General features: G+C 39.4%; 1 protein-coding gene across 2 annotated transcripts in view; it reads right to left on the bottom strand.

Annotated features, from left to right (window-relative positions):
- Positions 1-26,633, bottom strand: part of PCNT (pericentrin) — a 470,255-nt gene that overhangs the window by 396,738 nt on the left and 46,884 nt on the right. For both annotated transcript variants that reach the window (XM_053698889.1, XM_053698888.1), the window contains 9 exons: positions 24,927-25,085; positions 23,173-23,527; positions 22,613-22,704; positions 22,393-22,486; positions 18,148-18,394; positions 16,650-16,734; positions 16,239-16,455; positions 14,704-14,912; positions 14,177-14,364 (listed from right to left, as the gene is read on the bottom strand). In XM_053698889.1, coding sequence (XP_053554864.1) covers positions 14,177-14,364; positions 14,704-14,912; positions 16,239-16,455; positions 16,650-16,734; positions 18,148-18,394; positions 22,393-22,486; positions 22,613-22,704; positions 23,173-23,527; positions 24,927-25,085 — 1,646 coding nt within the window. The remainder of the gene's footprint in view (positions 1-14,176; positions 14,365-14,703; positions 14,913-16,238; positions 16,456-16,649; positions 16,735-18,147; positions 18,395-22,392; positions 22,487-22,612; positions 22,705-23,172; positions 23,528-24,926; positions 25,086-26,633) is intronic.

Here is a 26,633-nt window from a genome sequence, read left to right on the forward strand (position 1 = left end):
GTGGCGAGATTATCTAAAGACATCTTGTCAATACTCTGGAGGTCCCTCAACGAAGTTTAGAAAGGCACATTTTAGCTTGATTGCGGTTTATATAGCTATGCATGGTTCTAGGTGTGAAGGAGAGACACGTGCGTTACAAAATAATGCTAAGAAAAAGCCTCCAAGGATTTAGCATGATTTCCCTTCATGCCGGCAAATTTGTGATCATCAGACATGTAAAGAACAATGGAAAAAATTACATTTTAGTACCTCTGTCTATGCAATATCCCCACAGACAGCATGATTTCATATAAGCCTTCTTGCTTATCTTTTCTATAACCACTACTTAAAGGGATAGGAAAGTCAAAATGTAACTTGCACGATTCAGATAGAGCATGTAATTTTAAGACACTTTTAAATTCACTTATAATTTTCAAAAGGTGCTTTGTTCTCTTGGTATCCCTTGTTGAAAAAGAACATGCACATATCCTACACTAGTGAGAGCTAGCCGCTGATTGGTGCCTGCACAAATTTGTCTCGTGATTCATTAACTAGATGTGTTCAGCAGTGCAATGCTGTTCCTTCAGCAATGGTTAACAAGAGAATTAAGCAAATTTGATAATAGAAGTAAATTGGAAAGTTGTTTGATATTGTAAGTTTTATCCGAATCATAAAATACAATTTTGGGGTTTCCTGTTCATTTAAGTACTGAAATATTCAGTATAAACAGTAATACAATAGGCAAAATTAGCTATTTCAAATGACAAATATTTGTAGAAAATTTAATACACTCGAGAAGGTAAAATGGATCATTATAGTAAACAAAAATTCATCTATGTATTATTCGTTGCATTAAATATATGGTGTCTAGCATTGGTTTAGTGTTTAATGTCCCTTAAAGGATGGATTTCTCACTGCTTTATTGGTGGCTAGTGACACTCCAAAGCATAAGAACAATGTTTTTAGATTTATATTTTATTTATTTTTTAAAGCTACATTCTTACACCTTTATTCAAGCTTAGCCAGATGTTAGGTTAATATAAACGAGAGGCTAAGAGAAGAGGAGGGCTTCTCCCTTTCTATATGTGTATATTATACAGTAGGACAGCCTGTTGGATAAAATAAAGTCAAATGCAATGTGCTGTCACTCCTGAATGTGTAGGAAAGGGATTTAATGGAAAGTAACAAGAAATGTCCTAAACGAAAAGTGCAATTTTCAGTTTAATTCAAAATGTAAAATTCAAACATACAAATGATCCACACAGACAATGATCAAGTAGCAAAACAAAAAAAAATGTATGCTTACCTGATAAATGTTTTTCTCTTTCTTGACACGATGAGTCCACGGATCATCTAATTACTATTGGGAATATCACTCCTGCCCAGCAGGAGGCAGCAAAGAGCACCACAGCAAAGCTGTTAATTATCACCTCCATTCCCTCCAACCACAGTCATTCTACCGAAGTAAAGGAGAGAAAGGAAGCAAGGTGCAGAGGTGTCTGAAGTTTATAACATGCCAACAACCTGTCTAAAGAACAGGGCGGGCTGTGGACTCATCGTGTCAAGAAAGAAATTTATCAGGTACGAATACATTTTGTTTTCTTTTTAATGACACAATGAGTCCACGGATAATCTAATTACTATTGGGAATCAATACCCAAGCTAGAGTACACAGATAAGGGAGGGACAAGACAGGGAACCTAAACGGAAGGCACCACTGCTTGAAGAACCTTTCTCCCAAAAGCGGCCTCAGCTGAGGCAAAAGTGTCAAATATATAGAATTTTGAAAAAGTGTGAAGAGAGGACCAAATCCTGCGAGGGCACGCCGGTGCAAAGAGGATCACCGACGCCCTTTCCTGCTTGATTCGAGCAATACCCGAGGTAAAAGAGCAAACAGAGGAAATAGGTATGCAAGACTGAAATTCCAAAGTACCGCCAGGGCGTCTATCAGTACAGCCTGAGGGTCTCTTGACCTCGACCCATACCTCGGGATCTTGGCATTCTGCCGAAATGCCATGAGATCCAATTCCGGCTGACCCCATTTGAGAATCGGGCTGGAAAACACTTCCGGAAGGTCCCACTCCCCCAGGTGAAAGGTCTGTCTGCTCAGGAAGTCCTCCTCCCAGTTGTCCACTCCTGGAATGTGTATCTCCGACAGACAGCAATTGTGGGTCTCTGCCCACTGAATGATCTTGGCTACCTCTGTCATGGCCCAGGAACTCCGAGTTCCTCCCTGATGGTTGATGTAAGCCACTGATGTTATATTGTCCGACTTAAACCCGATGAACCGGGCCGAAGCTAACTGAGGTCAGGCCAGGAGAGCATTGAAGATTGCTCTCAGTTTCTAGAATGCTTATGGGTAGAACAGACTCCGACCAAGTCCATGTTCCCTGAGCCTTTAGAGAGCCCCAGACCCATCCAGAAGGCTGGCATCTGTTGTCACAATCACCCAAGAGGGTCTGCAAAAGCAGGTTCCCTGGGAGAGATGATCCAGAGACAACCACCAAAGTAGAGAATCCCTTGTCCCCAGATCCGCATAATCTCCGTTCCACTGCCTGAGCATGCTTAACTGCAGAGGTCTGAGGTGGAAACGGTCGAACAGGATGATGTCCATTGCCGCTACCATCAGCCCGATTACCTCCATGCACTGAGCCACTGATGGCCAAGGAGAGAACTGAAGTGCTAGGCAAGAATCGAAAATCTTTGATTTCCTGACTTCTGTCAGAAAAATCTTCATTGATAAGGAATCTATTATGGTTCCCAAGAAAAAGAAAATTTATGCTTACCTGATAAATGTATTTCTTTTTTGACACAATGAGTCCACGGATCATCTTAATTACTAATGGGATATTCACCTCCTGGTCAGCAGGAGGCGGCAAAGAGTACCAAAGCAAAGATGTTAAATAGCTCCTCCCTTCCCTCCCACTCCAGTCATTCGACCGAAGTTAAGAATGGAAAGGAAAAACCAAGGTGCAGAGGTGTCTGAAGTTCATAATAACCAACAACCTGTCTTACAAGAACAGGGCGGGTCGTGGACTCATCGTGTCAAAAAAGAAATACATTTATCAGGTAAGCATAAATTTTCTTTTTTCTTTTTTATGACACGAGTCCACGGATCATCTACATTACTTATGGGATACAATACGCAAGCTAGAGGACACAGATGATACGGGAGGGACAAGACAGGGAACCTAAACGGAAGGCACCACTGCTTGAAGAACCTTTCTCCCAAAAGTAGCCTTAATTACTAATGGGATTCCTCAGCAGAGGCAAAAGTGTCAAATTTGTAGAACTTTGAAAAAACATAATTTATGCTTACCTGATAAATTTATTTCTCTTGTAGTGTATCCAGTCCACGGATCATCCATTACTTATGGAATATATTCTCCTTCCCAACAGGAAGTTGCAAGAGTCCACCCACAGCAAAGCTGCTATATAGCTCCTCCCCTAACTGCCATATTCAGTCATTCGACCGAAAACATGCAGAGAAAGGAAAAACCATAGGGTGCAGTGGTGACTGTAGTTCAAATGAAAAAATTACCTGCCTTAAAGTGACAGGGCGGGCCGTGGACTGGATACACTACAAGATAAATAAATTTATCAGGTAAGCATAAATTATGTTTTCTCTTGTTAAGTGTATCCAGTCCACGGATCATCCATTACTTATGGAATACCAATACCAAAGCTAAAGTACACGGATGATGGGAGGGACAAGGCAGGTACTTAAACGGAAGTTACCACTGTCTGTAAAAAAAACCCTTTCTCCCAAAAATAGCCTCCGAAGAAACAAGGTATCAAATTTGTTAAATTTGAAAAAAGTATAAAGCGCAGACCAAGACTCTGTCTTGTAAATCTGTTCAACAGAAGCCACATTTAAAAAAGGCCCAAGTGAAAACCACAGCTCTAGTAGAATGAGCTGCAATCCCTTCAGGAGGCTGCTGTCCAGCAGTCTCATAAGCTAAATGAATTATGCTTTTTAACCAAAAAGACAGAGAGGCTGCTGAAGTCTTTTGACCTCTCCTCTGTCCAGAATAGGCAACAAACAAGGTGAACGTTTGATGAAAACTGTAGTAACTTGTAAGTAAAACTTTAAAGCACAAACCACGTCCAATATTGTGTAATAGACATTCCTTCTTTGAGGAAGGATTAGGATACAAGCATGGAACAACTATCTCTTGAGTGATGTTCTTGTTAGATACCACCTTAGGAAAAAACCAAGGTTGGTACGCAGGACTACCTTATCCGTACGAAGGACCAGATAAGGAGAATCACATTGTAACACAGATAACTTGGAGACTCTACGAGTCGAGGAAATAGCTACCCAAAAGGAACTTTCCAAGATAAAGATTGATATCTATGGAACAAAAAAGGTTCAAACGGAACTTCTTGAAGAGCCTTAAGAACCAGGTTTAGGCTCCATGGTGGAGCAACAGTTTTAAACACAGGCTTGGATCTAACCAAAGCCTGACCAAATGCCTGAACGTCTAGAATACCTGCCAGACGCTGGTGCAAAAAAATAGACGGAGTAAAAATCTGTCCCTTTAAGGAATTAGCTGACAACCCTTTTCTCAAAAACATCTTGGAGAAAAAATAATATCCTGGGAATCCAGGCTTTACTCCATGAGTAACCCTTGGATTCATAACAATCAGATATTTACACCATATCTATGTTCAATTTTCCTAGAGACAGGCTTTCATGTCTGTATTTAAGGTATCAATGACTGACTCGGAGAAGCCATGCTTTGATAACATCAAGCGTTCAGTCTCCAGGCAGTCCATCTCAGATTGATTCTATTTAGATGGTTGAAAGGACCCTGAGGTAGAGGGACCTGTCTCAGAAGCAGAGACCGTGATGGAAAGGATGACATGTTCACCAGATCTGCATACCAGGTCCTGCGTGGCTACGCAGGCGCTGTCAAAAACACCAAAGCCCTCTCCTGCTTGGTCTTGACCTCCGGAGGAAATCCCACTCCCCCGGAATAAAAGTCTGACGACTTAGAAAATCCTGATAGACAAGAGTGAGTCTCTGTCCAGTGAATTATTGTAAGACTTCTAACATCACTAGGGAACTTCTGTTCCCCCTTGATGGCTGATGTAAGCCACAGTCGTGTATATTGTCCGACTGAGTATGATGTACCTCAGAGTTGCTAACTGAGGCCAAGTCTGAAGAGCATGGAATATCACTCCCAGAATAGTTATTAGAAGGAGGGTCTCCTCCTAAGTCCACTATCCCTGAGCCTTCAGGGAGTTCCAGACTGCATCCCAACCTAAAGGCTGGCATCCATTGTAACAATTGTCCCATCTGACCTGCGGAAGGTCATACCCTTGGACAGATGGACCCGACATAGTCACCAGAGAATCTCTGGTCTCTTGGTCCAGAATCAACAGGGGGACAAATCTGTGTAATCCCCGTTCCTCTGACTGAGCATGCATAGTTGCAGCGGTCTGAAATGTAGACGTGCAAACGGTACTATGTCCCTTGCCGCTACCTATTAAGCCGATTTCATTCATGTACTGAGCCACCGAAGGGCGCGGATGGGATGAAAAACACGGCAGAAATTTCAAAACTTTGACAACCTGGACTCCGTCAGGTAAATTTTCATTTCTACAGAAACTATCAGAGTCCCTAGGAGGGAAACCCTTGAGATTGGGGATAGAGAACTCTTTCCTTGTTCACTTTCCACCCGTGTGATCTCAGAAATGCCAGTACTACGTCCGTATGAGACTTGGCAATTTGGATGTTTGACGCCTGTATCAGGATGTTGTCTAATTAAGGGGCCACTTCTATGCCCCGCGGCCTAAGGACCGCCAAAGCAACCCCAGAACCTCCATAAAGATTCTTGGGGCTGTAGATATCCCAAAGGAAAGAGCTACAAACTGGTAATGCCTGTCTAGAAAGGCAAACCTGAAAAACGAAGGTGATCTTTATGCATCACAATGTGAGGATAAGCATCCTTCAAATCCATTGTAGTCCTCTATTGACTCTCCTGGATCATAGTTAAGATGGTACGAATAGTTTCCATCTTAAATGACGGAATTCTGAGGAATTTGTTTAAGATCTTTAGATCCAAAATAGGTCTGAAGGTTCCCTCACCTTGGGAACCACAAACAGATTTGAGTAAAAACTCTGTCCCTGTTCCTCTCTTGGAACTGGATGGATCTCGTACACAATGTAAGAATGCCTCCTTCTTTATCTGGTTTGCAGATAATTGTGAAAGGCGAAATCTCCCCCATTTTTTTGGGGGGGGGGGATTTTTGAAATCCAGAAGATATCTCTGGGATATAAATTCCAATGCCTAGGGATCCTGGGCATCTCTTACCCACGCCCGGGCGAAGAATGAAAGTCTGCCCCCTATAGGATCCGTTACCGGATAGGGGTCCGTTCCTTCATGCTGCCTTAGAGGCAGCAGCAGGCTCCTTGGCCTGCTTATCTTTGTTCCAGGTCCAATTGTCTCCAGACCGCCTTGGACTGAGCAAAAATTCCCTCTTGTCTTGCCTTAGAGGAAGTGGATGCTACACCTGCCCTGAAGTTTAAAAAGGCACGAAAATTAGACCTTTTTTGGCCCTTGATTCCTATCCTGAGGAAGGGCATGACCTTTTCCTCCAGTGATATAAGCAATAATCTCCTTCAAACCAGCCCCGAATAGGGTCTGCCCCTTGAAGGGAAGTTAAGTAGCTTATTTATTAAAGTCACGACAGCTGACCATGATATAAGCCATAGCGCTCTACGCACCAGTATAGTAAAAAACAGAATTCTTAGCCGTTAGTCTAGTCAAATGAACAAAGGCATCAGAAAACAAAGGAATTGGCTAGCATAAGCTTGTCAAATATATTCATCCAATGGAGTCGCTAACTGTAAAGCCTCATCAAGAGACTCAACCCAGAACGCCGCAGCAGCAGTGACAGAAGCAATGTATGCAAAGGGCTGCAGGATAAAATCCTGTTGAATAAACATTTTTTATCCATTGGATCTAAAAAGCACAACTGTCCTCGCCAGAGGTAGTGGTACGCTTAGCTAGAGTAGAAACTCTTCTCTCCACCTTAGGAACTGTCTGCCAGAAGTCCCGTGGTGGTAACTATTAGAAAACATTCTTCTAAAAAATAGGAGGGGAAGAGAACGGCACACCTGGTCTATCCCATTCCTTATTAAAAAAAATTTTTTAGTAAACCTCTTTAGGTATTGGAAAAAAAATCAGTACACACCGGCACTGCATATTATTTATCCAGTCTGCACAATTTCTCTGGCCCTGCGATTGTACACATTTATTTAGAGCAGCCAAAGCCTCCCTGAGCAACAAGTGGAGGTTCTCAAGCATAAATTTTAAATGTAGAAATATCAGAATCAGGTTAAATCATCTTCCCTGAGTCAAAAAAAAAAAATTCACCCACAGACTAAGCATATTGTGAGGTAGTATCATACATGGTTCTTAAAGCGTCTGTATGCTCTGTATCTACCCCCAGAGCTATCTGCTTTCCTTTAATTTCAGGTAGTATGACTAATACTGCTGCCAGAGTATTATTCACCACCTTTGGCATGTCTTGTAAAATAAACGCTATGGACGCCCTTGATGTACTTGGCACCATTTGAGCGTGAGTCCCTGAAGCGGGAGTCGAAGGATCTGACACGTGGGGAGAGTTAATCGGCATAACTTTCCCCTCGACAGAATCCGCTGGTAAAATAAACGCTATGGGTGCCCTTGATGTACTTGGCGCCATTTGAGCGTGAGTCCCTAAAGCGGGAGTCAAAAGGTCTGACACGTGGGGAGAGTTAGTCGGCATAACTACTCCCACGACAGAATCCTCTGGTGATAATGTTTTTAAAGACAAAAAATGATCTTTATTGTTTAACATGAAATCAGTACATCTGGTACACATTCTAAGATGGGGTTCCACCATGGCCTTAAAACATAATGAACACAGAGCTTCCTCTATGTCAGACATGTTAGAACAGACTAATAATGAGACTAATAAGCTTGGAAAACACTTTAAATCAAGTTAACAAGCAAATATATAAAACGTTACTGTGCCTTTAAGAGAAACAAATTTTGTCAAAATTTGAAAAAAACAGTGAAAAAAGGCAGTAAAACAAACGAAATTTTTACAGTACATGTAATAAGGTAACAGAGCATTGCACCCACTTGCAAATGGATGATTAACCCCTTAATGCAAAAAACAGATAAAAAAAACGACATAGACGTTTTTTAAAAACAGACACAACAAAACTGTCACAGCAGAGCTGTGGATTACCTTCCCTAAAAACGATTTTGGAAGTCTTTTTAGCCCTTTAGAAATGTCCTGTAGTATTCATGGGACTGCTGAGGGAATCTGGATAATTCATTTTGTAATTTTAACTGCGCAAAAAAGCGCTAAATTAGGCCCCTCCCACTCATATTACAACAGTGGGAAGCTTCAGTTAACTGTTTCTATGCAAAATTTAAGCCAGCCATGTGGAAAAAACTTAGGCCCCAATAAGTTTTATCACCAAACATATGTTAAAAAATGATTAAAAATGCAGCAAACGTTTTAAAACACATTTTTACAAGAGTATGTATCTCTATTAATAAGCCTGATACCAGTCGCTTTTACTGCATTTAAGGCTATACCAACATTACAGTGTTATCACCAATGTACGTTAAAAAACGATTAAACATGCCAGCAAACGTTTTAAAACACATTTTTATAAGAGTATGTATCTCTATTAATAAGCCTGATACCAGTCGCTATCGCTGCATTTAAGGCTTTACTTACTTTACTTCGGTATCAGCAGTATTTTCTTAGTCAATTCCATTCCTAGAAAAATATTTTACTGCACATACCTTATCTGCAGGAAAACCTGCACGCCATTCCCCCTCTGAAGTACCTCACTCCTCAGAATGTGTGAGAACAGCAAATGGATCTCAGTTACGTCTGCTAAGATCATAGAAAAACGCAGGCAGATTCTTCTTCCAAATACTGCCTGAGATAAACAGCACACTCCGGTGCCATTTAAAAATAACAAACTTTTGATTGAAGAATAAACTAAGTATAAATCACCACAGACTCTCACGACCTATCTATGTTGAGGCTTGCAAGAGAATGACTGAATATGGCAGTTAGGGGAGGAGCTATATAGCAGCTTTGCTGTGGGTGGACTCTTGCAACTTCCTGTTGGGAAGGAGAATATATTCCATAAGTAATGGATGATGCGTGGACTGGATACACTTAACAAGAGAAAGTGTGAAGAGAGGACCAAGTAGCAGCCTTGCAAATCTGTTCCAGAGCCATTCATTTTTGAATGCCCATGAGGAAGCAACAGCCCTCGTGGAATGAGCCGTAACTCTCTCAGGAGGCTGCTGTCCAGCAGTCTCATATGCCAAACGTATGATACTCTTCAGCCAAAAAGAAATAGTCCCTTACGTTTCCCTGAGAAAATCACAAACAAAGAAGACTGACGAAAGTCCTTAGTCGCCTGCAGGTAAAACTTTAAAGTACGGACCACGTCCAAATTGTGTAGAAGTCGTTCTTTCTGAGAAGAAGGATTAGGATACAAAGAAGGAACAATAATCTCCTGATTAATGTTCCGATCAAAAAACAACCTTAGGAAGAAATTCTAATTTAGTACGTAAAACTACCTTATCTGAATGGAAAATAAGGTAAGGAGACTTATACTGAAATGCCGAGAGCTCTGACACTCTATGAGCAGAAGAAATAAAACTTTCCAAGATAACAACTTAATATCTAAGGAATGCATAGCCTCAAACGGAGCCCCTTGAAGAACTAAATTCAGACTCCATGGAGGAGTAACTGGCTTGAACACAGGCCTGATCCTGACCAAGGCCTGACAAAAAGATTGTATTTCTGGTACATCTGCCAGACGATTGTGTAACAAAACAGATAAGGCAGAAATTTGACCGTTTAGGGAAATTGTCGATAATCCTTTCTCCAAACCCTCTTGGAGAAAATGACAAAATTCTAGGAATCCTAACGCTACTCCATGAGTAGCCCTTGGATTCACACCAATAGAGATTATTTACGCCATATTTTATGGTAAATCTTTCTAGTTACAGGTTTACGAGCCTGAATCATGGTCTCTATACCTGAATCATGGTCTCTATGGTCTTCCTATCACCAACGTAGGCAAAGAGAATGACTGGGGTGGGAGGGAAGGGAGGATCTATTTAACAGCTTTGCTGTGGTGCTCTTTCCCGCCTCCTGCTGACCAGGAGGTGAATATCCCACTAGTAATTAAGATGACTTGTGATGGTCCCTTTGTATGGGAACAAGCAGGTACGCGTCTTAAATCCACAGTTGTCATAAATTGACCCTCTTGGACCAAAAGAAGAATGGAACGAATAATTTTCATCTTGATGGACGGCACTCTGAGGAATTTGTTTAGACTCTTGAGATATAAAATCGGTCTGAAGGTTCCCTCCTTTTTGGGAACCACAAACAGAATGGAATAGAACCCCAGACCCCATTCCTGCATTGGAACAGGAACTATCACTACCAGGTCAGAGAGGTCCTGAAAACAGTGTAAGGACACCTCTCTTTTTGTCTGGTCTACAGATCATCTTGAAAGCAGAAACCTGCACCTGGGAGGAAAGGTCTTGAACTCTAGTTTGTATCCCTGGCACAAGATATCCACCGCCCAGGGATCCTGAACATCTCGAACCCAAGCCTGAGCGAAGAATGAAAGTCTGCCCCCCCCCCCCTCACAAGATCCGGTCACGGATCGGGGGCAGACCCTTCATGCTGCTTTTGATTCAATAGCAGGCTTTTTGGATTGTTTTCCCTTGATCCAAGACTGATTGGGTTTTCAGGAAGGCTTGGACTGCTCCTGCTTGGAGGAGGAAGTGGAAGGATTTCCCTTGAAATTTCGAAAGGAACGAAAATTACTCTGGACGTCCCTTTTGTTTATTTCTCTTACCCTGAGGGAGAAAATGTCCCTTTCCTCCCGTGATGTCAGAAATTATTTCCGTCAACTCCGGCCCAAACAAAGTCTTTCCTTTTTAAGGAATCGCCAAAAGTTTAGACTTAGATGACACATCCGCAGACCAAGATTTTAACCATAAAGCTCTGCTGGCCAGTACGGCAAAACCAGAAATCTTAGCTCCCAGCTAAAAGGAATAGTCTAGTCAAAATTAAATATTCATGATTCAGATAGAGCAGGCAATTTTAAGCAACTTTCAAATGTACTCCTTTTCTCAATTTTTCTTCGTTCTTGGAATCTTTATTTGAAAAAGCAAGGATGTAAGCAATGGAGCCGGCCCATTTTGGTTCAGCACCTGGATAGCACTTTGATTGGTGTCTAAATGTAGCCACCAATCAGCAAGCGCTACCCAGGTGCTGAACCAAAAATGGGCCGGCTTCTAAGCTTACATTCAAATGAAGATACCAAGAGAACAAAGAAAAATTGGTAATATGATCAAATTAGAAAGTTACTTTAAATTGCATGCTCTATCTGAATCATGAAAGTTTAATTTTGACTAAACTATTCCTTTAATAACCTGAAGGGAAGCATCCGTGATAAAGGAGTTGGCCAACTTAAGGGCCTTTATCCTAACCAGGATTTCTTTGAGAGGAGTGTCTGCCCGAATAGATTCAGACAATGCATTAAACCAGTATGCTGCCGCACTAGTGACAGTAGCAATACAAACCGCGGGTTGCCATTGTAAACCCTGGTGTACATACATCTTCTTGAGTAACTCCTCTAACTTCTTATCCATAGGATCCTTAAAGGAACAACTATCCTCTATAGGAACAGTAGTTCTCTTGGCTAGCGTAGAATTTGCCCCTTCCACTTTGGGTACTGTCTGCCAAGATTACTTGATAGAATCTGCTATAGTTAACATCTTTTTAAATACAGGGGATGGAGAAAAAGGGATACCCGATCTCTCCCATTCCTTAGTAATAATCTCAGTAGCTCGATCTGGTACAGGAAAAACTTCCACCATGGAAGGTACATCAAAATATTTATTTAGCTTACTGGATTTTTTAGGATGGACAACGACCGTGTAGCTAAAACCTCCTTGAGTAATAAACAGAGGTGTTCTAGCTTAAACCTGAAGGATACAACTTCAGTATCAGCAGGAGGAATTACACTGTCTGAGATTTAACCTTCAGATGCTACTGAAGTATCCACCTCCTCAGGCTTCTGGGAGGGGGCATTCAAAATAGCAACAACTGCGTCAGTAACCTCACTTACTGAATGCTTACTTTTCCTCTTATGCTTTCCCTGCAGCATGAGAAAAGCAGACAAAGCATCAAAGACCGCAGAGGACATGAGGGAAGCGATGTCTTGCAACATAACTCCAGGTGAAGTTTCAGAGGAAGTGCAGGGCACTGCATGAGTGGGCGATAAAATTTTGGACACTTGGGAGGAGAAAGCTGCGGTATATATTGAACATTGTCGTTAGACTCCTGAACAGCATCCGCCTTAGACAATGTTGGCTCAGAAAAAAGTCTATCCCTGTAATTTAAAGTTTTCTCAATACATGAGGAACAGAAAGGGATAGGTGGTTCCACATTAGCATCAAAACATAAAGAACAAGTAACATGTTGCAAGGCTTCTTGGTCCATTCTGACTCACAATGGAACAAATTACCACAAAAAAATACTTAAATTTTTAATAAAAATTAAAAACACAAAAAACGTTCCTGTCTCTTTAAATTTTAAAACGTAACTTTTTTATTTTTTTGTAGTAAGTAACTAAATAGTGTTATGCAAGTACTACTGACAACCTCTACACCTCAGCTTACCTTTGCTGAGGTGCTTACCTGCCCTGCTGACAACGGATAGTATATCTCCAGTAAAAGATCGGGAACTCGACTTGCAGTATAACAAACAGCTGTCCGGTCCTAAAAGTGCAGTTTTAAAACTTATGCGCTTTCTTGTCTGAGACTGTTATCTGCACCCTCTGGTCACAGTGAATGAAGGGGAAAATGGCACGCAACAGTAAACTGTCGCCTCAGTTAGCCCCACCCATTGTGGGCGTCTAAAAAATTAACCTCCCGGTCGGCATACTTTTAAGTCAAGCCGGAGAAGTGAAACCACATTAAAATGAGCCTTTTTTGTATTAATCCTCAGCCCCAGTGCCTGCCATAACCATACTGCCATTATATGTTCCCCTAAACATATAGGAGAAAATTGTGTGTCCATTAGTGAATAAAGTGCCCACTTTTTCCTGTGTTTACCCAGAAAAATAAAGTCAGCACTTACCTCATAAATCTGCCAGGCAGCAAGGCAGCTCACTAGGTTTGAGAGGTCTTCTCCCTCACATGGGCCTGTGGAAAAAGAGATAATCTTACTCAGGCTTTAGGGCAGCATTAACTACATGGGAGGGGCAGTGAGAATAATGTCCCACAAGTTCCCATTGCTTGAAAGCCACCACTGCTCTACTGAAGAGACTGATATGGACTACGGCAACACCCTAGAATAAAGCAGCGCAACCATCTTGCACTACTTAAAAGGACATTATACACTCATTTTTCTTTGCATAAATGTTTTGTAGATGATCTATTTATAAAGCCCATAAAGTTGTTTTTTTAAAATAAATGTATAGTTTTGCTTATTTTTAAATAACACTGCTCTGATTTTTAGACTCCTAACCAAGCCTCAAAGTTTTATGTGAATACCGTCAGCTGCCTACTCCAGCTTGCTCCTGTTTGTGTAAAGGGTCTTTTCATGTGTAAAAGAAGGGGGAGGGGGGTGGAGTGTCTTATTTGCCACTTGCAGTGGGCTTTCCAGCTACCTTTTGAACAGAGCCAAACTGGGAGCTTCTAAGTAAGTTTTTAAACAGTTTTATACTGGATTTTTATATCAGTATCTGTGCATCTTATTCTTTATAATAGTGTCTATTACATGCAGTTATATGAAAATGAGTCTATACTGTCCCTTTAAAAAGTAATAAAATCTTGCTTGCAGAATCTTTTCTAACACCTAACTTTATCACTTCCTTGCTCTAACATAGGCAAAGAGAATGACTGGGGTTGGAGGGAAGGGAGGTGATATTCAACAGCTTTGCTGTGGTGCTCTTTGCCGCCTCCTGCTGGGCAGGAGTGATATTCCCAATAGTAATTAGATGATTTGTGGACTCATCGTGTCATTAGAAAGAAATAAAGATTTCAGACTTTTTAAATCAACCACAAACATATCAAGCACTGAATAGATGTATTGCTTTAAATAAAAGAAAGGAAAAAAAGGATTTATGAACTCTAACCTGGCTTGCTCCCCCATTAGTGAGACGTCATATTCTGGCTGCAGTCTGTCGGTGCCTTCCTCCACCTCTCTAACCATCTGCTCCCTTTCATACTTATCTTGCAAGTCCTGGATCTCGGTTTTCTGTGGCTTTCCACAAGATCCACAATACAAACTAGCATGCAGATCTGTCTGACACATCTTCTCCATCTATCAGAAACACAGAGTGAAAAGGGTGTATTTAACAAGAAGCTGAAATATGTGCTACCAATAACTTTAAAATGTAAAACAAAGTGAGAAGTATAACAAGCAGAATAAATATAACAAATATTTCATCAAAATCTGTGTATCCTTTGATGGCAATGGATAAAAAAGAAAAAAAGAAAAGACAAAACAACTAAATAAACAAATACATCTATGAGATAGTAAGTCTCTGGAATACAATTCACTAGTTTAATATAACACCTATTCTGTGTGATGAAAGAATACATTTAAGAGATTGAGATGGGTGTAAAGGCAGAAGATGAAAGAATATTTGTGCTCTATTACCTTGTCCAGCTCAGAACTCCGTCCCATGTAATTCTGTGGATCTGTAATAGGGTGGGCTACAGGTTCTTCAAACGCTACAATGTGCTGCTTTTCTCTATATGGTATTAGAATTGGGTATTCTACATCCAATTTTTGGATCTTTTCTCTAGACTCAGACTCCACCTGATGGTCTGTCTCATCGACACTGTGCAGGTGCAACCTTGTGATCTCTACCAAAATGAAGGAAAAAAATGTCAACTAATTGTATTTATATTTTAGGATTATTATTTTTTTATTTTTTTTAAAGACTTTACATTAATGCTCACTAACATTTCAAGGGGCATTTTACTCCACCACGTGCTCATGATTTATTTTCCCACTCTCACTATATCACTGCTATGACAACGGAATTGTTTCAAATGGGAGGAAAATACTGATCTGGGCTTGTAAACCTTATCCAAATAAAAAAAACTAAGAGGAACAGTAACTTGGTATTTTGTAACAAACACTGCAACACGTTTAAGAGACAGTAAGCATCTTGTAATTACAAGACATTTCTGCTGTATTGCTATAGAACATATCAGCCAAGTCTGAATATTGTTAGAAGAAATATGAACATCCTTTCTACTGCAATTATTTTTTAATAGCCAAACTCCACCCACCATTTGCCTTATTTGGAGGATCAAATCTGGGCTTTAGTCCACAGACAATAAGTCTAGCCACTGACATAAGGAAAGAGTATTGCTGGTCCTAGTAAAGCCATAATATCTTTAAGTACTTGGAAGAAGAAAGGTGCACATGCAAAATAGCACAACAAACCATAAATAAAAAGAAAAAAACAAAACAGTTCAGATTAAGGCTGCCAAGCAGCCCAGTCTAGGCCAAGTGTATTTACATTGCTACATGTTTCTTTCAAATTAAATGCAAAGTCCAGCGATCACATGATACATTTGAAGACACAAACGAACATGAGTGCATTGGCATATTAGACTATTGCTTTTTTTCTTGCATTCAGTAGTTTTCATGAATGTCAAACAGTGGAAATAGTATTGCTCCTAGGCACATCTCATGTTTTTTTCCTTTTATAGGTTACTTTGATTACTGTGTACTAAAGTATAGTTTCTCAACCACAGTCCTCAAGTACCCCCAACAGACCAGGTTTTCATTATAGATTAACTAGTGCACAGGTGAAATAATCAGCTGATAGGTGAGAGGAGGTTAGTAACCATGTTTTTACTTATCAGCTGATTATTTCTAACATACATTGCTGTGATAGACTGTAAAAGAAAACGTTTTTTTTTAGTTTTTTCCCCCGGTTGGTTTTGGGAACAACAGGAAGCATCATTAAACTAACAAAACAATTATTCCATAAAAAGAAAATACTACTCAACAATCTAGTCACAAAACCTTCACTTATTAAACATTTAGTGTGTGTTATATGCATGTGTCATACTGGTTACCCAATTAGAAGCATTACCATGCAATGATTAATACTCTATTATAAGAACCACCTGTCAACTACAAAAGTAAAACTCCTTCCTTTGCAGAACTCTGACCTCTAATGTGTTCCTCACACAACTTGGCCCTCAGCTGCTCCAGCTCAAGACAGTGTTTCTTCTTCAACGCCTCAATTTCAAAGATGTATCTATCAGACAGATCCATCTTCATGTTCACAAGATCCTCCTTGTAATGATGGGTCAAAGCAGCTTGTAGGTTATCCAGTTCCTGCTTGTGCTTTTCTTCAGATTGGAGATGAAGGTAGGAGATCTCCTCCTTTAAGTAAAAAAGGGAATGTGAGATGAAACCAAGAACACAAATTATGCAGGGACATAAAAATAAGCATGCAGCAACAAATGCATAATTATAGGTTGTTTTACACAAAAATAAACAAGAGACTCGAGACTCTAAAGATGAAACAGCATTGTAAGGATAACACTCAAAAATAACAATAAAGGTATCAGACTCACTTTGTGCTGTTCCAGCTGGTCAGTCAGCTGCTGAAGAAGGTGGATCTGATCACTTTCTGAAGTCCCATCCACATCTGCAGAGTAACTATGTGAAGGCAACAACATTTCTTTCGTTAGTAGGTTGACCATTATACAAACTAAGCATGTAAAATGCTAAATTATAGAAAGTACTTAGAAAGCCATCATTGCATTTCATAAACTAGAGCATGGCTTTAAATAAAGCAAAATAAATATTTGAATAAAAGTGTGATCTTAAAGATAGAAAATCTTGCAACAAAAAAGGGTTCACAAAATGCACTAAATTACATTAAAGGGACACTGTTGCGATTCTTCATTAAATGTTAGAGCGCTCCTTTACCTTGGTTTTCTCATTTTGAAAGAGCTGCTTTTTGCCCGTTGTAACCCACCCATACAGAACTTTTCAATACTAAGTAATGGTTATAAAAAAACTATAAGAATAAGAAGGTTTAGAAAACAATCACGCTCCCTATGGGAGTTAATTTTCCATTTTTCTCTCTAAAATTTTTCGCCCTTATTTTGTATAGATAGATAAGATGACAAGGATTTGTGTAAATATAGAAAGATAACCTTATTAGATCTGCTCTCATTACAAGTTCAGCCCATTTAATTCGTTTGTGGTTTCGATTAGCAGAAGCAGCCATTTCATATTCAAAATATAACTAAAAAAAAATCTCACATTTTAAACTCCAATAGTTCAACTCGTAAACATAGTAAGGGAAAACCAAATTTTATAGCACACTGTCAGTTTAAACAAAAACACATACAGGTGGCCCTCGTTTTACAACGGTTTAATTTACACCGTTTCAGAATAACAACCTTTTTTTCCAGTCATGTGACTGCTATTGAAAAGCATTGAGAAGCAGTGCATTTATTAAAATAGCCAGTAGGTGGAGCTGTCCGCTTGTGTTGCAGCAAAGCCAAGCAAGCTGAAATTAATTTTAACCAGACCTGAGCTATCGAGCAGATTTCAAAGGAACAAGATATCCCTATCTATAAATCAGTCCAGATTGGAATGCATAGAAAGAACTGTTTGCAGAAAAAAGCAAGTGAAGTCTGTGTTGTGTGATTATTGTATTAGGTTTATAATGCTGTTTAGCAAATGTTTTTGTTCATTTAACTTAGTTTAATTATATATTTTGTGTTGTGTGATTATTTTATTAGGTTTATAATGCTGTTTAGCAGTTAAGAGGGGCCTGGAACCTATCTCCCTCACTTCCCATTGACTTACATTATAAACTGGGTTTCAATTTACAACGGTTTTGATTTATAACCATTCCTTCTGGAACCTAACCCCGGCGTAAACTGAATGTACAAAATAATTTATAAGACCACATATATTTAGATTGTATGTAAGTATTTTTGTGTGTGCGAGTATTCTACATGCAATTTCCCTAAAAAAAAAAAAAAAAAAAAAAAATTAAAAAATGCCAGACTTCTTAAAACTTTAAAAGGCAGATGACAAATCAAAATAAATTACCTGCATTGAGCAGTAACCTCATCCTTGTCTTCATCCTTCATTTCTCGCAGACGCTGGTGCAGTATCTCCAGATCCTCTCTGTAATTTTCCTCTGTTGCACGAGATTTCTCTTCAAAATATATTCTCAATTCCTCCATCTCCTTTTCATGATCACATTTTAGCTGTAACTTTTGCTGCTCAAAGTCCTGTTTAATTTTGGCAATTTCTTCCACTTGAGCAGAGCGGACAAGAAGCTGTTCTTTGAGCTCTGTAGAAAAAATAAGTTCTCATTTAAATGTATTTATTTGAAACGAGAGTACCATCAGTTCCTAAGACAGAGTGACCTACAGCTAGGGACAAAAAAAGAAAATTTATGCTTACCTGATAAATTTGTTTCTTTTTTGATACGATGAGTCCACGGATTTCATCCTTACTTGTGGGATATCGCCTCCTGGTCAGCAGGAGGAGGCAAAGAGCACCACAGCAGAGCTGTATATATAGCTCCTCCCTTCCCTCCCACTCCAGTCATTCGACCGAAGTTAGGAAGAGAAAGGAAAAGCCAAGGTGCAGAGGTGACTGAAGTTTAACAAAAATAAAGACCTGTCTGACAAAACAGGGTGGGCCGTGGACTCATCGTATCTAAAAAGAAACACATTTATCAGGTAAGCATAAATTTCCTTTTCTATTTAAAGATACGACAAGTCCACGGATTTCATCCTTACTTGTGGGATACAATACCAAAGCTATAGTACACGGATGAAAAAGGGAGGGACAAGACAGGGAAACTAAATGGAAGGCACCACTGCTTGAAAAACTTTCCTCTCAAAAACAGCCTCAGCCGAGGCAAAGGTATCAAATTTGGAAAATTTGGAAAAAAAGTGTGAAGAGACGACCAAGTTGCAGCTTTGCAAATCTGTTCAACCGAAGCATCATTTTTGAATGCCCATGAGGAAGTCACGGCCCTAGTGGAATGAGCCGTAATTCGTTCAGGAGGCTGCTGGATGATACTCTTTAGCCAAAAAAGAAAGAGAGGTAGCCGTAGCTTTCTGACCCCTACGTCTCCATGAAAAAACGATAAACAAGGAAGACGATTGACGAAAATCCTTAGTCGCCTGTAAGTGGAACTTCAAAGCATGGACCACGTCCAAATTATGCAACAGACGCTCCTTCTTAGAAGAAGGATTAGGACACAAGGAAAGAACAACAATTTCCTAATTAATATTTTTATTTGAAACAACCTTAGGAAGAAAACCAGGTTTGGTACGTGATACCACCTTATCCGAATTAAAAATAAGATAAGGAAAATCACATTGGTATGCCGAAAGCTCGGATACTCTGCGAGCTGAAGAAATAGCAACCAAAAACAAAACTTTCCAAGATAATAACTTAATATCTATGGAATGCATAGGTTCAAACGGAACCCCTTGAAGAACTTTAAGTACTAAATTCAAACTCCAAGGAGGAGCAATTGGTCTAAATACAGGCCTGATTCTACTCAGAGCCTGACAAAAAGATTGAACATCTGGAATATCTGCCAGACGCTCATGTAACAAAATAGATAAAGCAGAAATCTGTCCTTTTAAGGAACTTGCTGACAACCCTTTCTCCAATCCGTCTTGGAGAAAAGACAAAATCCTGGGAATCCTAACCCTATTCCATGAGCACGCTGTCAAACTTTCACAGAGGAAACAAACGGACGAGAAGTGACGTCAGACGCCGTCCGTACACACGTGTGTGATCTGTGTTTGCAGCTCGGGAGAGACTGCCTTGGCTAACGTAGCGGTCCTTGGTGTGACTGAAGATTTCACAGGCGGTAAAGTAAAATAAAGTAAAGTACTGCTTTAGCACTATTGTACTCTTTGAAGCAAGCATTATACTACGATTTCAAGTGTATGGAACATTTTCTGGACTAACCTTCTTTCATTTGAAAGTCCCACGCTATCATATATCCCTCAGTATACTTGGGAATAACTGCCGTATCCCTTGTGAAACATACATATTTAAGACTCTGGTATACCGTAAATTGTTTTATATTTTAGTAACCTTTGCTTATTTTATAATCAAATTAGATCGTATATGCACTTTATTTTATATTTGTCTGCCACATTGTAGCAATTAATTGTGACTTAGGATTTTTAACATTTAGGGAGACGTCCCTAATTTGTACTAATTTTATTATTGTATACTGTCTTTTATTAAATATATATTTTTTACACTACATTGGTGTTTGATACCTTTAGCCCTAGGCGCCCTCTCTATCTGTAAGCCGTAAAAAGCTTAACAATCCACTTTCACCATGAGTAGCTCTTGGATTCGCACCAATAAAGATATTTACACCATATCTTATGGTAAATTTTTCTAGTAACAGGCTTACGTGCCTGAATCAAGGTATTTTCCAATCTTCATAATAGATTATGATCCCTCACATCAGATATGAGAAAAACAGTCTGTTCTGAAATAAATATATGTCCCAGAAATGAAAGGACTGCACATACCTCTATGCTGAGCGACAGCATGACTTGTCCCACACGATCAAGAGGTCCTGTTTCTTCTCCTCTTGTAGTTCTGTGGTAACAAACAGGGTCTTAAATAATATCTGCTAAGACCATCATCTGCAGGGCAGCACATAATATGGGAGGCGCAGAGAGAATGAAAATCCCCCCAGTTCCCATTGCTTTAAAGCCACCTGTAGCTCTACTCAAGAGGCTGACAAGGAATACGGCTACACCCAGAATAAAATAGCACTCACTGGTACCATTTTAAAAATAATAAACTCTTGATTGAAGAATCTAAACTAACACCTCACTTTACCTCTTCCTATCATTAGCACAGGCAAAGAGAATGACTGGAGTGGGAGGGAAGGGAGGAGCTATATATACAGCTCTGCTGTGGTGCTCTTTGCCTCCTCCTGCTGACCAGGAGGCGATATCCCACAAGTAAGGATGAAATCCGTGGACTCATCGTATCTTTAAAAAGAAATAATATTTACACTTAGGTCAAACCACATTTGGATTTTCACACAGAACAAATCCTAGCAAATGTTTAAACAACAAGTGTGAGCATTAAAAGGGAAATTAAAGTCTTGAGAGTTGAGTACAAATGTAATTATTTTCAGTAAAAAAAAAAAAAATGCAGTATACTTAATTTATTTTGTTACTTTTTTCTATTAATTTAAAGGACCACTAAAGTGAAAGAACTCCCACTTCATTCTCATCAACCCAATAAAATTATATGTGTATTACTCAATAGAGGCCAAAAACCAAGTAAGTTATTTTAACTCCGGCACCTAAACATTAAAAGGACCACTTAATGCAGTAGAATTACATAATTAACAAGTGCATAATAATAAAGACAATACAATAAAACGTCTGAATTTCAAATAAGCAGTAAAAAAAAAATTCTGATACATTTATTTTGTCTCCCATTTTCCAGCCCCCTCAATTATGTGACAGACATCAGGCAATGACAGACTAGTATACATTTACCCTGTAAGCTTGTGCAGATGCTCAGTAGGATCTTGTTTTCCAGAAAGTGTTTATGTAAAAAGACTGTGCAAAATTTGCCAGAAACACGGGGCATCAAGCTCCATTCAGAGCTTGATAATTCGGCCCCTAAGTGCTATTGCATTGTCTTGTTATCATGCATTTGTTGATTATGCAAATCTTCTGTATTTACTGTACAATTAATACTGCTGAAGAAGTTTTTAAAACTAACCCTAAAGTAAGAAACATTTTTCTAGTTTTTGTTAAGAGTTTTTCTCCCTAATTAATGAAGCATTGGCCCAACATGGAAACCTAACTTTTTCTAGGTGCTTTTAAGATTATTTTTATTTATTTATTTTTGAGTATTTTGTGTGGTCTTGGAAAATGGATCCAGCTACAGATGTGGGTATTATTGTGTTAGAAAAAAAAAAACCTAACATTTCAGAGGATGGCACATAATGTAATGGCCAAAAGAAAGGAAATCTGAGGCAGCCCTGTTTCTGTATTTTACCATTTACTGCTAAAGATTAAGAACAATATTTTCTTTTATTTGAAAACTTTTACTGCAATCAAAATGCCCCAACTGCACCTGAACCCAAACCATGCACCCTTGAAAGGTCCTCACAGTCATGTGCCCACCCACTAATTTACTGAGGGGTGCAGGAAATTAAAAATGAAGATCATGGTCAATGACCTTTTACTTTAAGTATCTACCCATGTGTATTTACTATATAGTGAAGAACTGTTGCAAAAGAATTAAGAGTGACATTGAAAACACTTGTACCATGCAGATCATGTCGACTTGCAACCATCTTGTCCAGCTGAGCCCAAAGATATTGCATTTCTGGTCTAGACAGAGACTTCACTTCCTGGCTTATCTACAGAAAAAAAACTCTTTGAATGCATATGTCAAAGATTGCAGAGCAAAGTACATTTAGTTAATGACAAGCAATATTTGTAACTCCTCATTACCAAACAATATGATATTTTACCCACTGTCATACCTTAAGATTGTCCTGCCCACCCTCAGTCTCCTTTACATATTGTGAAGACTTCAATGTGAACTGGTCCATTCGATCAGGTTCAACTCCTATTGCTGTATCAAAATAACACATTTATTTAAATGTGTACACAGAGAACAGAAAGAAACTAACACAATCCAAGACTGAAACGATAAACAAAACAAAAAGAAGTATAAACTGTCCTTTAAAATTATCCTAAAGGTAGCTGGTGAGACAGTAATTATCAACATCAGAGAATGAAAAACTCAACTAACACAAGTAACTATACCAAAGTTATGCAAGTATACATGCAATGCTTGTTTCATTCAAATAGATCTCAGTAGTGCAATATGTTACAGAGATTCATAGAGCAGGTTCATAACAATCAACGTTAAAGAAGGTGAACATTTTCTTTAAAAAGCAGCCTACCAAAACGTAGAATTATTTGCCCAGAACCATGTCAGTCCCATTTACCTTGTCACTGTCTGCTTTTACAAAGTAAAACATAACATTCCTTTCATTAGGGTCTTCTAACCCCTATTGTGTTATAGAATACTATTTACCATTGTTTGTTTGCTGCTGGCAAGTTTCCAGTTCTACATGTTCCTCTTCCTGTATGTCCTGTGAACTCGTCTCCTTGCTAAGTTGTTCTCGCATCTTTTCCAATTCCCGTGAATGCTTCTCCCTTTCCTGCTCCATCTCTAAGCAATGATTATTCCGCAGCTGCTCAATGTCAAACTGATACCTGCCTTGAAGTAAGGCCACCTCTTGTGCGCGCTTGTCATTTACTTCATCACGTAACTGTAATAAAGCTTCGTCCTTTTCCCGGTGCAGGTTAGACTGGCTTAGTTCTAAATGGGCAGCATGCATGTTGGTAAGGCTCAAGCGCAGAGCTTCCAGTTCCACATGATGTGTGCACTATAAAAACATAGATATTGCTAGAGACACTTGGCTATTATGAAGGAAAGGGAACAAATGTTGGTGCTGGATCAACAGGGAAGAATAATGGTTTCTGATTAAATAGCAAAAAATAAAAAAAACAAATATATTAATAAATGAATTAATAAAAACCTCTAAAAAAAAAAGAAAAAGAAAAATCCCCAACATGCGGCATATAAATGCTATGACGTCACTTCAAAGGTTTGTTTTTGTTTTTTAATGGACTAAGGGTAGAGGATGCTACTTCTCGATTTTTATTAAAGGAACAGTCTAGTCAAAATTAAACTTTCATGAATTAGATAGCGCATGCAATTTAAAACAACTTTTTAATTTACTTTTAACATCAAATTTTGCTTTGTTCTCTTGGTATTATCTCAGTGCATTTTGACCGTTTTTCATAGCTAGACAGCACTAGTTCATGTGTGCCATATAGATAACATTGTGCTTACTACTTATTTATGACTCAGCGCTGATTGGCTAAAATGCAAGCCTTTCAAAAGGACTGAAATAAGATGATAGACTGTCCCTTTAAGTGATCACTAAAACGAGAGAGAGAGAGAGAGAGAGAGAGAGAGAGAGAGAGAGAGAGAGAGAGAGACACAGAGAGACAAAGAAACAGAAATCTATATTTCCTTCTCTCTCACCCTCCCCTCGCTCCACTCCTCTCTACCCCTCCCCTCCCCTCCCCTCTCTCTCTCTCTCTCTCTCTCTCTCTCTCTCTCTCCGATAAATAGAGATAGAGAATATACATGTCTCTCTAACCTACAGCCATACATGCCTGAAGAAACTGCTGATGTAGAGGCTGATAAACATGTTGTTTTTATTAAATCTTAGATTATTTTAAATACTATATGCAAACCTGCTTTTAGTGCGATTTTCCTGCCAATTAACTTATGAAACTACAATAACATTGGATTGGTGTCAAGGTACAGTCATCAGGAAGACTGCAAGGTCCTGACTGCATATAACGCTTATGGAGGTGCGAGTTTCTTTTTCTTAGTTATACGTATATGACAAATAGGACAAATTGTGCTATGTGGCACCCTTGTTTCTCTATGTTTTACCACCAATGTATGCAGGACTTTGAATGTTGACAAACGCACTTAACTATAAATGGGACATTTAAAAAAAATTATAACTCATTAGAGCATGACATTTTTGTTTTACAGACCAATAAGTTGATTATGTGTGAGAGGAAACCTGAGCAAATTTAACAAAATTTATATAATACTACAACAGTTATTATTTGAGAAACACAATTTAATATAAAATGCTCATGAAAGTTAAAATATAGCCTAATAACTAAAATGTCTTGTAATTAGTTGTTGTATCAAACAAAGAACAATTACCCCTCTCTTGCTAGATACCACTACATTACCTGTGCTTGAACAAGGCTCTGTTGTATTTGTGAATGAGATTCCTCCAGCTGCTTAAGTTCATCTATAAGTCGTTGCTTCTCATTGTTGAATTGTGAAGCAATGTGAACGAGTTCCTCCTTGTGGCTTGCCTGAAGTTGGCTCAGTTCACTTTCATGTTCCTACAGGGAAAAAACATAATTTATGCTTACCTGATAAATTTATTTCTCTTGTAGTGTATCCAGTCAACGGATCATCCATTACTTGTGGGATATTCTCCTTCCCAACAGGAAGTTGCAAGAGGATCACCCACAGCGGAGCTGCTATATAGCTCCTCCCCTCACTGCCATATCCAGTCATTCGACCGAAACAAGACGAGAAAGGAGAAACCATAGGGTGCAGTGGTGACTGTAGTTTAATTAAAATTTAGACCTGCCTTAAAAGGACAGGGCGGGCCGTGGACTGGATACACTACAAGAGAAATAAATTTATCAGGTAAGCATAAATTATGTTTTCTCTTGTTAAGTGTATCCAGTCCACGGATCATCCATTACTTGTGGGATACCAATACCAAAGCTAAAGTACACGGATGATGGGAGGGACAAGGCAGGAACTTAAACGGAAGGAACCACTGCCTGTAGAACCCGTCTCCCAAAAACAGCCTCCGAAGAAGCAAAAGTGTCAAATTTGTAAAATTTTTAAAAGGTGTGAAGCGAAGACCAAGTCGCAGCCTTGCAAATCTGTTCAACAGAGGCCTCATTTTTAAAGGCCCAGGTGGAAGCCATAGCTCTAGTAGAATGAGCAGTAATCCTTTCAGGGGGCTGCTGTCCAGCAGTCTCATAGGCTAAGCGTATTATGCTCCGAAGCCAAAAGGAGTGAGAGGTTGCCGAAGCTTTTTGACCTCTCCTCTGTCCAGAGTAAACGACAAACAGGGCAGATGTTTGACGAAAAAGTTTAGTAGCCTGTAAGTAAAACTTCAAGGCACGGACTACGTCCAGATTATGCAAAAGACGTTCCTTCTTTGAAGAAGGATTAGGACACAATGATGGAACAACAATCTCTTGATTGATATTCCTGTTAGAAACCACCTTAGGTAAAAACCCAGGTTTGGTACGCAGAACTACCTTGTCTGAATGAAAAATCAGATAAGGAGAATCACAATGTAAGGCAGATAACTCCGAGACTCTTCGAGCCGAGGAATTAGCCATCAAAAACAGAACTTTCCAAGATAAAAGTTTAATATCAATGGAATGAAGGGGTTCAAACGGAACTCCCTGAAGAACTTTAAGAACCAAGTTTAAGCTCCACGGGGGAGAAACAGTTTTAAACACAGGCTTAATCCTAACCAAAGCCTGACAAAATGCCTGGACGTCTGGAACTTCTGCCAGACACTTGTGCAAAAGAATAGACAGAGCAGAGATCTGTCCTTTTAAAGAACTAGCTGATAAGCCTTTGTCCAAACCCTCTTGGAGAAACGACAATATCCTAGGAATCCTAACCTTACTCCATGAGTAACTCTTGGATTCACACCAATAAAGATATTTACGCCATATCTTATGGTAGATTTTCCTGGTGACATGCTTCCGAGCCTGTATTAAGGTATCAATGACTGACTCGGAGAAGCCACGCTTTGATAGAATCAAGCGTTCAATCTCCATGCAGTCAGTCTCAGAGAAAGTAGATTTGGATGATTGAAAGGACCTTGTATTAGAAGGTCCTGCCTCAGAGGC

The sequence above is a fragment of the Bombina bombina genome, chromosome 1, assembly GCF_027579735.1.
Source record: "Bombina bombina isolate aBomBom1 chromosome 1, aBomBom1.pri, whole genome shotgun sequence".
Lineage (NCBI taxonomy): Eukaryota > Metazoa > Chordata > Amphibia > Anura > Bombinatoridae > Bombina > Bombina bombina.